The following is a 13,361-nucleotide window of genomic DNA, read 5'->3' as shown; positions in this document are numbered from 1 at the left end:
CTGTCACTTTGAAGGCCAAGTAGGTACTCAATAAACTTCCTTTCCAGTGCCTGGCAAGGTGAGGCGTGGGGGCTGAGCTGGGTCTGGGGCAGCAGGGACCATGCTGTGGGCCTTCAGTGCTTCGGGGAAGCCAGCTGTAACCCTGATGGACTTGTGGAGGTTCTGTCTGGTCTCCACCTCTTCTTCCTCTTGGGGCTCCGGGCTGTGGGCAGACTTGCCTACCCAGAAGCTTTCTTTCTGCACAGACACAGCTACAACAGGCTAGCTCTGCCTCTGGGGAGTGACTTCGGCTAACAGACGAGTGGGGAATGACAGGCAGGTGGGCGTGACCCACAAGCTCCCCCTCTCCCAGCAGCCAGGCTCTGGCCAGCCTAGCCCCTTTTGCTCTGCCTCTACATGCCAAGTGCTGCAGAGGTAGACCCCCATACAGAGAGGCTGTGGTGGTGTCACGCAGCCTACAGAGCTGGTGCGAACATTTAATTCTGGGGTTCGGCGTTGGGAACTTCCTTGTACATCCTCAGTATGTAACTTGCATGTGATTCTCATATATCAACTGTAGGGTAATAAAGGTGTCATGTGACCTGTCATCATCTTACCCTTCTGGTTTGTTTTTCACCTGCTCAGGTAGAAACTTGGGTGGAGAGAAGGATAAGCCATTTATTAACCCCACACCCCTAGCACCAGCTAGCACAAGTCCTAGCACCTTGGACTTGTCGGAGGTGCAGGGGCTAGAGAGGGAATGACAGAGTGCACAAGCCCCTTCTACCCCGTGCCCCCTAGGTGGTGGCCCCCAGACACACCCTCTCTGCTGGCAGTGCAGACCATCCGTCCCGATACCCTAGAGGAGAACCACCAGCTAGAGGAGAGCCCCTTCTGCTCCAACTTTCTGGGCAGGTCCCAGGCTGGGGCAGCGGCCGTCTGCAGAGGTTTATCAGGCCTGGCCATGCATGCGGATAGAGGATATGACCGGGGTACCCTAGGGTGTGGGGAAGGTCAGCCTGGGGTCGGGGGGCATGAAGGCTGTGTTCCAGACTCCTACTGCCCCCAATCCTCTGTGCCCCGGCCGGAACTCTCCTGGCTTCGCCGATCTGTAAGAGGCAGAGAGAGACAAGCTTGAACCATATCCGTCGTGGCGTGGCGTCACTGTGCCCATTTTATCATGGCAGAAACTGGGTTCTGTAACAAGGACAACAGGCAGTGGGGGCCAGGCCTGGGTCCAATGCAGGGCTTCTCAATCCAGCCTCACTCCTCTTGGGTGCCCACGTGGCTGCGGTGGCCTTGCCACACCCCTCACTCCACGCCCTTCCTCTCCATCTCAGGGGCACTCCAGCCCCTCTTGATTCTTTCTCCTGCAAAGGGAGATCTCCAAGATCTGTCTACTGGGCCCACCCCCAGCTCCAACCCATCTGGGAGTCACATGCTGAGGAGACCGGACCAGAGGGAGGGACCCTGTCTAGCCTATCACGTGGGGCACCCAGGCTTGGCTGCCCAAAACACTGGGCGCTGGAGCTGTGGTGTTCACTTCTCGCTAACCCCCAGGCTCTCTCACCTGTGCTCATGTCTTTGGGGAGCTGCCCGGTCTCCAGGAAGAGCCACAGGTTGCTGCATTTCTTCGACTCCACCCTCGTCACCCCATAGCTGGCCACAGAGCCTGCAACTGTGGAGCAGGACATGGAAGGGGGCTGGGGCCTCTGTGCTTCTCAGGATAAGAGAAGTGGGCACAGGCTACTTCCTGACAGACGGGGTGGGTGGGCTCAGGTGGGGCTCCAGCGGAGACCTGGGGGTCCATGTCAGAGTCAGGAACGCAGAACCACAGCCCCAACGCTAGCAGAAACCCACGGCTCAAAGAGACCAGGCAGGGGCCCTGGAGTACCCACCCACGGCCACTAGTAGGCTCCACTGCAAAGGGTATGGAAACTTCCTCTGAATGAACATCTGCAAGCCAAAGGCCACGCCGGTGCCTGCAAAAAGCCGAGGTCCCCATCAGCCTGTACCCGGGGCTGGCCCGGACCCACCTGGCCAGGCCCCCAGCACCTGCGGGCAGGTGACTTGGCGTCCCCTGCTGGGGAGCCAGGGCGGGGCAGGAGGGTGCGTTCTCTCCCAGCCGCAGGGCACCTGGACGCAGCCTACCTGTGACGAAGGTGAAAACGCCCTTCATGAAGGCGTGTGACTGGCATGCGGCATACTCCCCGAGTCCCTGGGGTGGCAGAGCGGGGGCTGAAGGCTCGGTCCCCTGCCCTCTTCCTTCACCGCCTCTCCTGTCCCTCCTCTGGGCACACCCTGGTTGTGGAGGAGTGAGACCCTGGGCGCTTGGACACGTCCCACCTCCCCTATGCCCACCCGGACGCCCTGAGCCCCCTAGCAAGAGAGTGCCCCCAGCCTCCGCCACTCTTCCCCGACGAGGGCACCCCCACGGCCCAGCCCCTCTGCCTCGCTGAGGTCAGATTCTGGGATCTGAGGCCCGCGTCCCAGACCGGCCTTCTCACCGGGTGCCTGGCAGCCACGGCGTCGTCCACCCGGGACAGGCCCAAGTTCACCATGCTTGGCAGGGCTCGGGGAGCGGGCCTGCGCAGAGGCAGGCGGAGGAGCGGGGCGGGGACCCTGGGGGTGTGGCCTAGAGGACAGGCCTGCGCAGTTGCGGTCGGAGGGGCGGGGCCAGGATCTGGGGGCGGGGAACAGGCGGAGGGGGCGGGGCCTAGGAGACGGGCCTGCGCTGCAGCAGGCGGAGGGGGCGGGACCTGGGAGACGCGGCCTGGGGGCGGGGCCTGAGAGATAAAACTTGGGAGCCGGCTTGCGCAGGCGGAGGTGTCGGGTTCTAAGAGGCGGGGCCTGCGGGGGTGCAGGCGGAGGGGCCAGGGCCTTGGATTGGGGGCGGAGCATGGGTCGAACCTGCTGTAGCGCCGGGGAGAGGGGTGGGGACTGGGGCCTGGCCACGCCTCTAGAAGCTTGGTCCCTGTGACCTCCGGCGACGACTGGGCGGGGCGAAGGCGGGCGCCGGGCGGGGCGTGGCTGAGAACGCGCTCTCCTTCCCCCGGCCTGGCGTCGTTCCCACACTCGCAGAGGGCTAATGATTGTCGGTGTTATTTTGCTTAAGGACTAGAATCGGGTATTGAATCTCTCATAAGCGACCATAAGGAGTGGGGATGTATAAAATTACTGTTGCTGGGCGCGGTGGCTCACGCCTGTAATCTCAGCACTTTGGGAGGCCAAGGCGGGCGGATCACGAGGTCAGGAGATCGAGACCATCCTGGCTAACACGATGAAACCCCGTCTCTACTAAAAATGCAAAAAATTAGCTGGGCCTGGCCGCGGGCGCCTGTGGTCCCCGCTACTTGGGAGGCTGAGGCAGGAGAATGGTGTGAACCCAGGAGGCGGAGCTTGCAGTGAGCCGAGATCGCGCCACTGTACTCCAGCCTGGGCGATTGAGCGAGACTCCGTCTCAAAAAAAAATAAAATAAAATAAAATTACTGCTTAGCAAAGTGGTTCTGTAACCAGCAGCTTAGCAACTGAGCCTCAAACTCCTTCTTTTTTTTTTTTTTTGCATGACAGTCTTTACTTTTAAATAATTATCCATACACCAAGTAATAACATGTACAGATCTTGAATTCTATCATCTAGTAATTTTGATTAGGAGACACTAAAATCAGCCCAAACAATTCCACTAGTATTCACTGGTGTAACCATTAGCAAGAACGGAAGACTTCAAGGCAGGCTACTGCTTCACACAGGTTACGAATAACTATTTACTACTTTTTCATCGATAAAGCCCCTGACCTTCAAGAAAGTGTTAGGGAAAAAAATTATTTAACCCCTTCCTTTCTTCAAAGAATTACGTTTTTTTAAAAACTAGATTAAAGAAAGAAAAAGTCATCACCGATATACATGTTGCTTGAGTCAAAACGCATAGGAAAAAAGACAACATATAACCATTAAATTCCTAAGAAATATGAGGTAAAAAGATGAAATCTTGGCCAGGCGCGGTGGCTCATGCCTGTAATCCCAGCACTTTGGGAGGCCGAGGCGGGTGGGTCACAAGATCAGGAGTTCAAGACCAGCCTGGCCAAGATGGTGAAACCCCGTCTCTACTAAAAATACAAAAATTAGCTGGACGGCCGGGCGCGGTGGCTCACGCCTGTAATCCCAGCACTTTGGGAGGCCGAGGCGGGCGGATCACGAGGTCAGGAGATCGAGACCATCCTGGCTAACATGGTGAAACCCCGTCTCTACTAAAAAATGCAAAAAATTAGCCGGGCGAGGCGGCGGGCGCCTGTAGTCCCAGCTACTTGGGAGGCTGAGGCAGGAGAATGGCGTGAACCTGGGAGGCGGAGCTTGCAGTGAGCCGAGATCGCGCCATTGCACTCCAGCCTGGGCGACTAAGCGAGCCTCTGTCTCAAAAAAAAAAAAAAAAAAAAAAATTAGCTGGACGTGGTGGCAGGCGCCTGTAATCCCAGCTACTCGGGAAGCTGAGACAGGAGAATCACTTGAACCTGGGAGGCAGAGGTTGCGGGGAGCCAAGATCGCGCCACTGCACTCCAGCCTGGGCGACAGAGTGAGACTCTGTCTCCAAAAAAAAAAAAAAAAAGCTGAAATCTTTAGATAATTTCTAAGTCTGTACAAAAAAGCTAGATTTGCTACTCTCCAGAAAGTGGAAGGGCCTACTCTATAATATATGGAAATAATTTAATGCCATTAAAAGAAATGCCATTAAAAGAAAGAGAGATCAGACTGTTACTGTATCTATGTAGAAAAAGGAAGACATAGGAAACTCCATTTTGATCTGAACTAAGAAAAATTCTTCTGCTTGAAAATGCTGTTAATCTGTAACCTTAGCCCCAACCCTGTGCTCACAGAAACATGTGCTGTACTGACTCAAGGTATGAGGGATTTAGGGCTGTGCAGGGTGTGCTTTGTTAAAAATGTGTTTGCAGGCAGTATGCTTGGTAAAAGTCATCGCCATTCTCCATTCTCAATTACCCAGGGACACAACGCACTGTGGAAAGCCACAGGGAAGCCCGGGTATTGTCCAGGTTTCCCCCCACTGAGACAGCCTGAGATATGGCCTCGTGGGTGTGGGGAAAATAAAGAGAGATCAGACTGTTACTGTGTCTATGTAGAAAGAGGTAGACATAAGAGACTCCATTTTGTTCTGTATTAAGGAAAATTCTTCTGCCTTGAGTTGCTGTTAATCTGTAACCCTAGCCCCAACCCTGTGCTGGCAGAGACACGTGCTGTGTTGACTCAAGGTTTAATGGATTTAGGGCTATGCAGGATGTGCTTTGTTAAACAAGTGCTTGAAGGCAGTATGCTTGTTAAAAGTCATCACCACTCTCTAATCTCAAGTACCAAGGGACACAATATACTGCGGAAGGCCGAAGGCCGCAGGGACCTCTGCCTAGGAAAGCCAGGTATTGTCCAAGGTTTCTCCCCATGTGATAGTCTGAGATACGGCCTCATGGGAAGGGAAAGACCTGACTGTCCCCCAGCCCGACACACCGACACCGACGACACCGTAAAGGGTCTGTGCTGCGGAGGATTAGTGAAAGAGGAAGGCCTCTTTGCAGTTGAGATAAGAGGAAGGCATCTGTCTCCCGCTCATCCCTGGGAATGGAATGTCTCGGTGTAAAGCCCAACCGTACATTCTATTTACTGAGATAGGAGAAAATCACCCATGGCTGGAAGTGAGACATGCTGGCGACAATACGGCTCTGCCACTCTTTACTGCACTGAGGTGTTTGTGTAAAGTCAAACCTAAATCTGGCCTACGTGCACATCCAGGCACAGTACCTTTCCTTAAACTTATTTATGACACAGATTCCTTTGCTCACATGTTTTCCTGCTGACCCTCTCCCCACCATTACCCTGTGGTCCTGCCACATCCCCCTCACTGAGATAGTAGAGATAGTGATCAATAAATACGGACGAACTCAGAGACCAGTGCCGGTGCAGGCCCTCACTTGCTGAGCCCCGGTCCCCTGGGCCCACTTTTCTTCCTGTATACTTTTCTCTGTGTCCTATTTCCTTTTCCCAGTCTCTCGTCTCCACCTTGTGAGAAATACCCACAGGTGTAGAGGGGCAGATCCCCTTCATCTGGCACCCATCGTGGGTTCCCTTCTCTAAGGTGAAGATATGCTACAGTGTGATCATTGAGGACAAATCAACGAGAGGTTCCCGAGGACGTCCATGGTCAACCCTGCGGTAAGCTTGTGTGCTCGGAGAACCCAGGGTAACAATGGGACAAACTGACGGTAAATATGCCTCTTATCTCAGCTTCATTAAAATTATCTTAATGAGAGGGGGAGTTAGAGCCTCTGCAGAAAATCTGATTACCCTATTTCAAACAATAGAACAATTCTGCCCATGGTTTCCGGAACAAGGAACTTTAGATTTAAAAGATTGGGAAAAAAATTGGCAAAGAATTAAAACAAGCACATGGGGAAGGTAAAATCCATCCCACTTACAGTAGGGAATGATTGGGCCATTATTAAAGCAGCTTTAGAACCGTTTCAAACAGGAGAAGATAGCATTTCAGTTTCTGATGCCCCTGAAAGCTGTGTAATAGATTGTGAAGGAGAGGCAGGGACAGAATTCGAGAACGGAACGGAAACTTCACATTGTAAATATGTAGCAGAGTCTGTAATGGCTCGGTCAACGCGAAATGTTGGCTACACTCAATTACGGGAGGTAATATATTCTGAACCATTAAAATTGGGGAGAAAAGGTCTGGAAGTATTGGGGCCATCAGAGTGTAAACCACGATGGCCAACTCCTCCTCCTGCGGTTTCAGATGCCGGTAACATTAGAACCTCAAATGCAGGTTAGACAAGTACAAACCCCAGGAGAATATCAAATAGAAAAGGATAGAGTCTATCCCGGCAATGCCAATCCAGACACAGGATCCAGAATATCAGCCGGTAGAAAATAAGACCCAACCGCCGGTAGCCTATCAATACTGGCCGCCAGCCGAATTCGGTACCGGCCGCCCCCAGAAAATCAATACGGACAGTCAGGAAGGTTTCCAGCACCCCAGGGCAGGGCGCTACAGCCGCAGCCGCCCACTGTGAGACTTAATCCTACAACACCACCTAGTGGACAGGGTGGTGCATTACATAAAATTATTGAAAAGACAAGAAAACAAGGAGATATTGAGGCGTGGCAGTTCCTGGTAATATTAGTCCTTACCGCCTGGAAAAGGGGCCCAGGAGGGAGCACCTCCCCAAGGTGATGCCAGATATGAGTCTTTTTCTGTGAAAATGCTAAAAGACATGAAAGAGGGCGTAAAATAGTATGGACCCAACTCCCGTTACATGAGAACATTGTTGGATTCCATTGCTCATGGAAATAGACTTATTCCTTATGACTGGGAAATTTTGGCCAAATCATCACTCTCACCTTCTCAATTTTTATAATTTAAGACCTGGTGGGTTGATGGGGCACAAGAACAGGTCCAAAAAAATAGGGCTGCCAATCCTCCAGTTAACATAGAGGCAGATCAACTCTTAGGAACAGGTCAAAACTGGAGCACTATTAATCAACAAGCAGTAATGCAAAATGAGGCCATTGAGCAAGTTAGAGCTATCTGCCTTAGGGCCTGGGAAAAAATCCAAGATCCAGGAACCGCCTGCCCCTCGTTCAATACAGTAAGACAAGGCTCTAGAGAGCCCTACCCTGATTTTGTGGCAAGACTCCAAGATGTTGCTCAAAAGTCAATTGCCAATGAGAATGCCTGTAAGGTCATAGTGGAGTTGGTGGCATACGAAAACGCCAATCCTGATTGTCAATCAGCCATTAAGCCATTGAAAGGGAAGGTCCCGGCAGGGCCAGATGCAATCTCAGAGTACGTCAAAGCCTGTGATGGAACCGGAGGGGCTATGCATAAAGCTATGCTTATGGCTCAAGCAATAACTGGGGTCACTTTAGGAGGACAAGTTAGAACATTTGGGGGAAAATGTTATAATTGTGGTCAAATTGGTCATTTAAAAAAGAATTGCCCAGTCTCAAATAAACAAAATATAACAAATCAAACTACAACCACAAAAACTAAAGAGCCACCTGGCCTGTGTCCAAGATGTGGAAAAGGAAAACATTGGGCTAATCAGTGTCATTCTAAATTTGACAAACATGGGCAACCGTTGTTGGGAAACGGGAAGAGGGGCCAGCCTTAGACCCTGCAACAAACTGGGGCATTCCCGATTCAGGCTTTTGTTCCTCAGGGTTTTCAGGGACAACAACCTCCACTGTCACAAGTGCCTCAGGGAATGTGTCAGTTACCACAATATAACAATTGTCCCCACCACAAGCGGCAGTGCAGCAGTAGATTTATGTGCTATGCAAGCAGTGTCTCTGCTTCCAGGGGAGTCCCCACAAAAAATCCTCACAGGGGTATATGGCCCATTGCCCGAGAGGACTGCAGGACTCATCTTAGGAAGATCAAGTCTAAATTCATACTGGTCTGGTTGATTCAGGCTACAAAGGCAAACTTCAGTTGGTTATTAGCTCCTCAATTCCTTGGAGTGCCAGTCCAGGAGACACGATTGCTCAATTTTTACTCCTGCCTTATATTAAGGTTGGAAACAGTGAAATAAAAAGAACAGGAGAGTTTGGAAGCACTGATCCGGCGGGAAAAGCTGCATATTGGGCAAGTCAGGTCTCAGACAGCAGACCTGTGTGTAAGGCCATTATTCAAGGAAAACAGCTTGAAGGGTTAGTAGAGACTGGGGTGTGGGTAGAAAACCACCCAGGTACCGAGGCAAGAAACTGAAGGCACAAGCTGTTCCAATATGATAAAGAAAATAGGATAAGAGAAAGTTATATTAGAAATAGGATATAGAGGCTGGGTGCGGTGGCTCAAGCCTGTAATCCCAGCACTTTGGGAGGCCGAGACGGGCGGATCATGAGGTCAGGAGATCAACACCATCCTGGCTAACACAGTGAAACCCCGTCTCTACTAAAAAATACAAAAAAACTAGCTGGGCAAGGTGGCGGCGCCTGTAGTCCCAGCTACTCGGGAGGCTGAGGCAGGAGAATGGCGTGAACCCGGGAGGCGGAGCTTGCAGTGAGCTGAGATCCGGCCACTGCACACCAGCCTGGGTGACAGAGCGAGACTCCGTCTCAAAAAAAGAAAAAGAAATAGGATATAGAGATGATTATATATGGTTGTTATCAATCATTCGTTTTTAGTATTATTCTTTTTATTATTATTATAACCAACGAAAAACCAGGCCATACAGAGTTAGGAGCTGAAGGGACATTGTGAGAAGTGACCAGAAGACGAGAGTGTGAGCCTCTGTCACGTCCAGACAGGGCCACTTGAGGGCTCCTTGGTCTAGCGGTAGCACCAGTGCCTGGGAAGGCACCTGTTACTTAGCAGACCTTGGTTTAGCCAGTGCCTGGGAAAGCACCGTTACTTAGCAGACCAGTAAAGGGAGTCTCCCTTTCCTCGGGGGAGTTAGGGAACTCTCTGCTCCACCAGCTCTTGTGGGCGGCCTGACATTAGCCAGGCCTGCCCGCAGTCATCTGGAGGCTTCAATGTCTCCCCGTGGTGCTGTGCTTCAGTGGTCACGCTTCTTGTCCACTTTCATGTTCCGCCTGTACACCTGGCTCCCCCTTTTAAGTTCTTAGAAGACAGCAGTAGCAGAATTAGCAAAAGTATTACAGTCTTTGATCTCTCTGATAAGTTCGTGGAAGATAGGCTGACATATGCTGCCCTCGCTCTCTGCTGTGGCTACCACAAAGGGAAAGGCCCCCTGTCACGTGGACACGTGACTTGATTGACCTCATCAATCATTTGAGATGACTCACATTCCTTACCCTGCCCCCTTGCCTTGTATACAATAAATAGCAGTGTGTCCAGGCATTCGAGGCTGCTACCGGACTCCAACGTAGCCTCCTGGGCCCAGCTGTCTTTCATACTCTCTCTTAGTCTCGTGTCTTTCTTTCTGCAATCTCTTTTTTTTTTTTTTTTGAGACGGAGTCTCGCTCTGTTGCCCAGGCTGGAGTGCAGTGGCGCAATCTTGGCTCACTGCAAGCTCCGCCTCCCGGGTTCATGCCATTCTCCTGCCTCAGCCTCCTGAGTAGCTGGGACTACAGGCACCCACCACCACGCCTGGCTAATTTTTTTTGTATTTTTAGTAGAGACGAGGCTTCACCATGGTCTCGATCTCCTGACCTTGTGATCCGCCCGCCTCGGCCTCCCAAAGTGCTGGGATTACAGGCGTGAGCCACCGCGCCTGGCCTCTTTCTACAATCTCTTGTCTCTGCACACAAAGAGAAAACCCACAGGCTCTGCAGGGCTGGACCCTACACTGGGGCGACGTCTCTATCAATGCTTTGGATCAGTGGCCAAGAAACTGACCAAAACAACAGACGGCTGCAAGTTTGGTGGGTGTAGGCACTGCCTCAGAGGTGTATCAAAGTACTATGATTTTACATTGTTTAGGGACAGATAATCAAAAAAGTACTGTTCAGCCAATGACTACTCCAATTCCTGTTAATCTGTGGGGTCGAGATTTATTACAACAAAGGGGTGTGGAAATCACTATGCCCGCTCCATTATACAGCCTCATGAGTCAAAACATCATGACTAAAATGGGATATGTACCGGAAAAAGGACTAGGAAAGAGTGAAAATGGCATTAAAGTCCCAACTGAGGCTGAGGGAGATCAAGGAAAAAAGGGAATAGGGTATCCTTTTTAGGGGCAGCCACTGTAGAGCCTCCAAAACCCATTGCATTAACTTGGAAAACAGAAAAACCTGTATGGATAAATCAGTGGCCGCTACCAAAACAAAAACTGGAGGCTTTACATTTATTAGCAAAGGAACAATTAGAAAAGGGACATACTGAGCCTTCATTTTTGCCTTGGAATCCTCCTGTGTTTGTAATTCAGAAAAAATCCAGCAGATGGCCCATGCTAACTGAATGAAGAGTTGTTAATACCGTAATTCAACCCACGGGGGTCTCCAACCCGGGTTGCCCTGTAGGGCCATGATCCCCAAAGATTGGCCTTTAATTATAATTGATCTGGGGCCGGGAGCGGTGGCTCAAGCCTGTAATCCCAGCACTTTGGGAGGCCGAGACGGGTGGATCACGAGGTCAGGAGATCGAGACCATCCTGGCTAACACGGTGAAACCCTGTCTCTACTAAAAAATACAAAAAAAAAAAAAACTACCCGGGCGAGGTGGCGGGCACCTGTAGTCCCAGTTACTCAGGAGGCTGAGGCAGGAGAATGGCGTAAACCCGGGAGGCGGAGCTTGCAGTGAGCTGAGATCCGGCCACTGCACTCCAGCCCGGGGGACAGAGCGAGACTCCGTCTCAAAAAAAAATTGTAATTGATCGGAAGGACTGCTTTTTTTTTTTTTTTTTTACCATTCTTCTGGTGAAGCAGGATTTTGAAAAATGTGCTTATACTATACCAGCCATAAATAATAAGAAACCAGCTACTAGGTATGTTAAACAGCCCAGCTATTTGTCAGACTTTCATAGTTCAAGCTCATCATCCAGTTAGAGACAAGTTTTCAGACTGTTATATCATTCATTATGTAGATGATTTTTTTTTTTTTTTTTTGAGACGGAGTCTCGCTCTGTCGCCCAGGCTGGAGTGCAGTGGCCGGATCTCAGCTCACTGCAAGCTCCGCCTCCCGGGTTCAGGCCATTCTCCTGCCTCAGCCTCCCGAGTAGCTGGGACTACAGGCGCCCGCCACCTCGTCTGGCTAATTTTTTTGTATTTTAGTAGAGACGAGGTTTCACCGTGTTAGCCAGGATGGTCTCGATCTCCTGACCTCGTGATCTGCCCGTCTCGGACTCCCAAAGTGCTGGGATTACAGGCTTGAGCCACCGTGCCCGGCATGTAGATGATATTCTATGTGCTACAGAAATGAGAGACAAATTGATTGACTGTTACACATTTCTGCAAACAGAGGTTGCCAACGCAGTACTGACAATAGCATCTAATAAGATTCAGACCTCTACTGCTTTTCATTATTTAGGTATACAAGTAGAAAATAGAAAATTGGCCGGGCGTGGTGGCTCACACCTGTAATCCCAGCACTTTGGGAGGCCGAGGTGGGCGGATCATGAGGTCAAGAGATCAAAACCATCCTCGCTAACATGGTGAAACCCCGTCTCTACTAAAAATACAAAAAATTAGCCAGGAGTGGTGGCGGGTACCTGTATTCCCAGCTACTCGGGAGGCTGAGGCAGGAGAATGGCGTGAACCCGGGAGGCGGAGCTTGCAGTGAGCCGAGATAGCACCACTGCACTCCAGTCTGGGCAACAGAGCGAGATTCTGCCTCAAAAAAAAAAGAAAAAAGAAAAAAGAAAAATTAAACCACAAAAAATAGAAATAAGAAAAGACACATTAAAAACATTAAATGACTTTCAAAAATTGCTAGGAGATATTAATTAGATTCTGCCAACTCTAGGCATTCCTACTTACACCATGTCAAATGTGTTCTGTATCTTAAGAGGGGACCCAGACTTAAATAGTAAAAGAATGTTAACCCCAGAGGCAGCAAAAGATATTGAATTAGTTGAAGAAAAAATTCGATCAGCACAAGTAAATAGAATAGATCCCTTGGCCCCACTCCAACTTTTGGTTTTTGCTGCTACACACTCTCCAACAGGCACCACTGTTCAAAATACTGATCTTGTGGAGTGGTCATTCCTTCCTTACAGTACAATTAAGACTTTTACATTGTACTTGGATCAAACGGCTACATTAATTGGTCTGGCAAGACTACGAATAATCTAACTGTCTGGAAGTGACCCAGACAAAATCACTGTTCCTTTAAACAAGGAACAGGTTAGACAAGCCTTTATCAATTCTGGTGCATGGCAGACTGGTCTTGCTGATATTGTGGGAATTATTGACAATCATTACCCAAAAACAAAAATCTTCCAGTTTTTAAAACTACTTGGATTTTACCTAAAATTACCAGACATAAACCTTTAGAAAATGCTCGGACAGTGTTTACTGATGGTTCCAGCAATTGAAAAGTGACTTACACCGGGCCAAAAAACGAGCCACTGAAACTCAATATCACTCAGCTTAAAAAGCAGGATCGGTTGGCATCATTACAGTGTTACAAGATTTTAATCAGCCTATTAATATTGTTTTTTTTTTTTTTTTTTTTTTTTTTTGAGACGGAGTCTCGCTGTGTCGCCCAGGCTGGAGTGCAGTGGCTGGATCTCAGCTCACTGCAAGCTCTGCCTCCCGGGTTTTTATGCCATTCTCCTGCCTCAGCCTCCTGAGTAGCTGGGACTACAGGCGCCCGCCACCTCGCCCGGCTAGTTTTTTGTATTTTTTAGTAGAGACGGGGTTTCACCGTGTTAGCCAGGATGGTCTCGAACTCCTGACCTCGTGA

General features: G+C 50.2%; 3 protein-coding genes across 11 annotated transcripts in view; all 3 read right to left on the bottom strand.

Moving 5' to 3' along the window:
• The window catches only part of PHPT1 (phosphohistidine phosphatase 1), a 64,454-nt gene extending 58,487 nt beyond the window's left edge, over positions 1-5,967 (bottom strand). Inside the window, exon 1 of one of the 3 annotated variants that reach the window (XM_050760382.1) lies at positions 5,964-5,967. The gene's annotated coding sequence lies outside the window, so the exon portion shown is untranslated. Of the gene's footprint in view, positions 1-787; positions 792-3,029; positions 3,034-5,963 lie in introns of those variants that run through there. The other 2 variants (XM_050760391.1, XM_050760385.1) reach the window with 2 other exon arrangements.
• The window catches only part of RABL6 (RAB, member RAS oncogene family like 6), a 136,769-nt gene that overhangs the window by 48,164 nt on the left and 75,244 nt on the right, over positions 1-13,361 (bottom strand). The window lies entirely within an intron of this gene.
• TMEM141 (transmembrane protein 141) overlaps positions 638-13,361 on the bottom strand; it is a 191,348-nt gene continuing 178,624 nt past the window's right edge. For 4 of the 7 annotated variants that reach the window (XM_050760427.1, XM_050760429.1, XM_050760424.1 and 1 more), the window contains exons 2-6: positions 2,487-2,552; positions 2,131-2,197; positions 1,878-1,961; positions 1,550-1,657; positions 638-1,088 (exon numbers count right to left, since the gene is read on the bottom strand). In XM_050760427.1, coding sequence (XP_050616384.1) covers positions 1,036-1,088; positions 1,550-1,657; positions 1,878-1,961; positions 2,131-2,197; positions 2,487-2,540 — 366 coding nt within the window. In that variant the 5' untranslated portion in view covers positions 2,541-2,552 and the 3' untranslated portion in view covers positions 638-1,035. Of the gene's footprint in view, positions 1,089-1,549; positions 1,658-1,877; positions 1,962-2,130; positions 2,198-2,486; positions 2,578-13,361 lie in introns of all 7 variants that reach the window. The other 3 variants (XM_050760423.1, XM_050760426.1, XM_050760430.1) reach the window with 3 other exon arrangements.

This window comes from Macaca thibetana, chromosome 15 (assembly GCF_024542745.1).
Source record: "Macaca thibetana thibetana isolate TM-01 chromosome 15, ASM2454274v1, whole genome shotgun sequence".
NCBI lineage: Eukaryota > Metazoa > Chordata > Mammalia > Primates > Cercopithecidae > Macaca > Macaca thibetana.
Note: the sequence above shows the minus strand (reverse complement) of the source record. Positions and strands in the feature narration are given on the sequence as shown.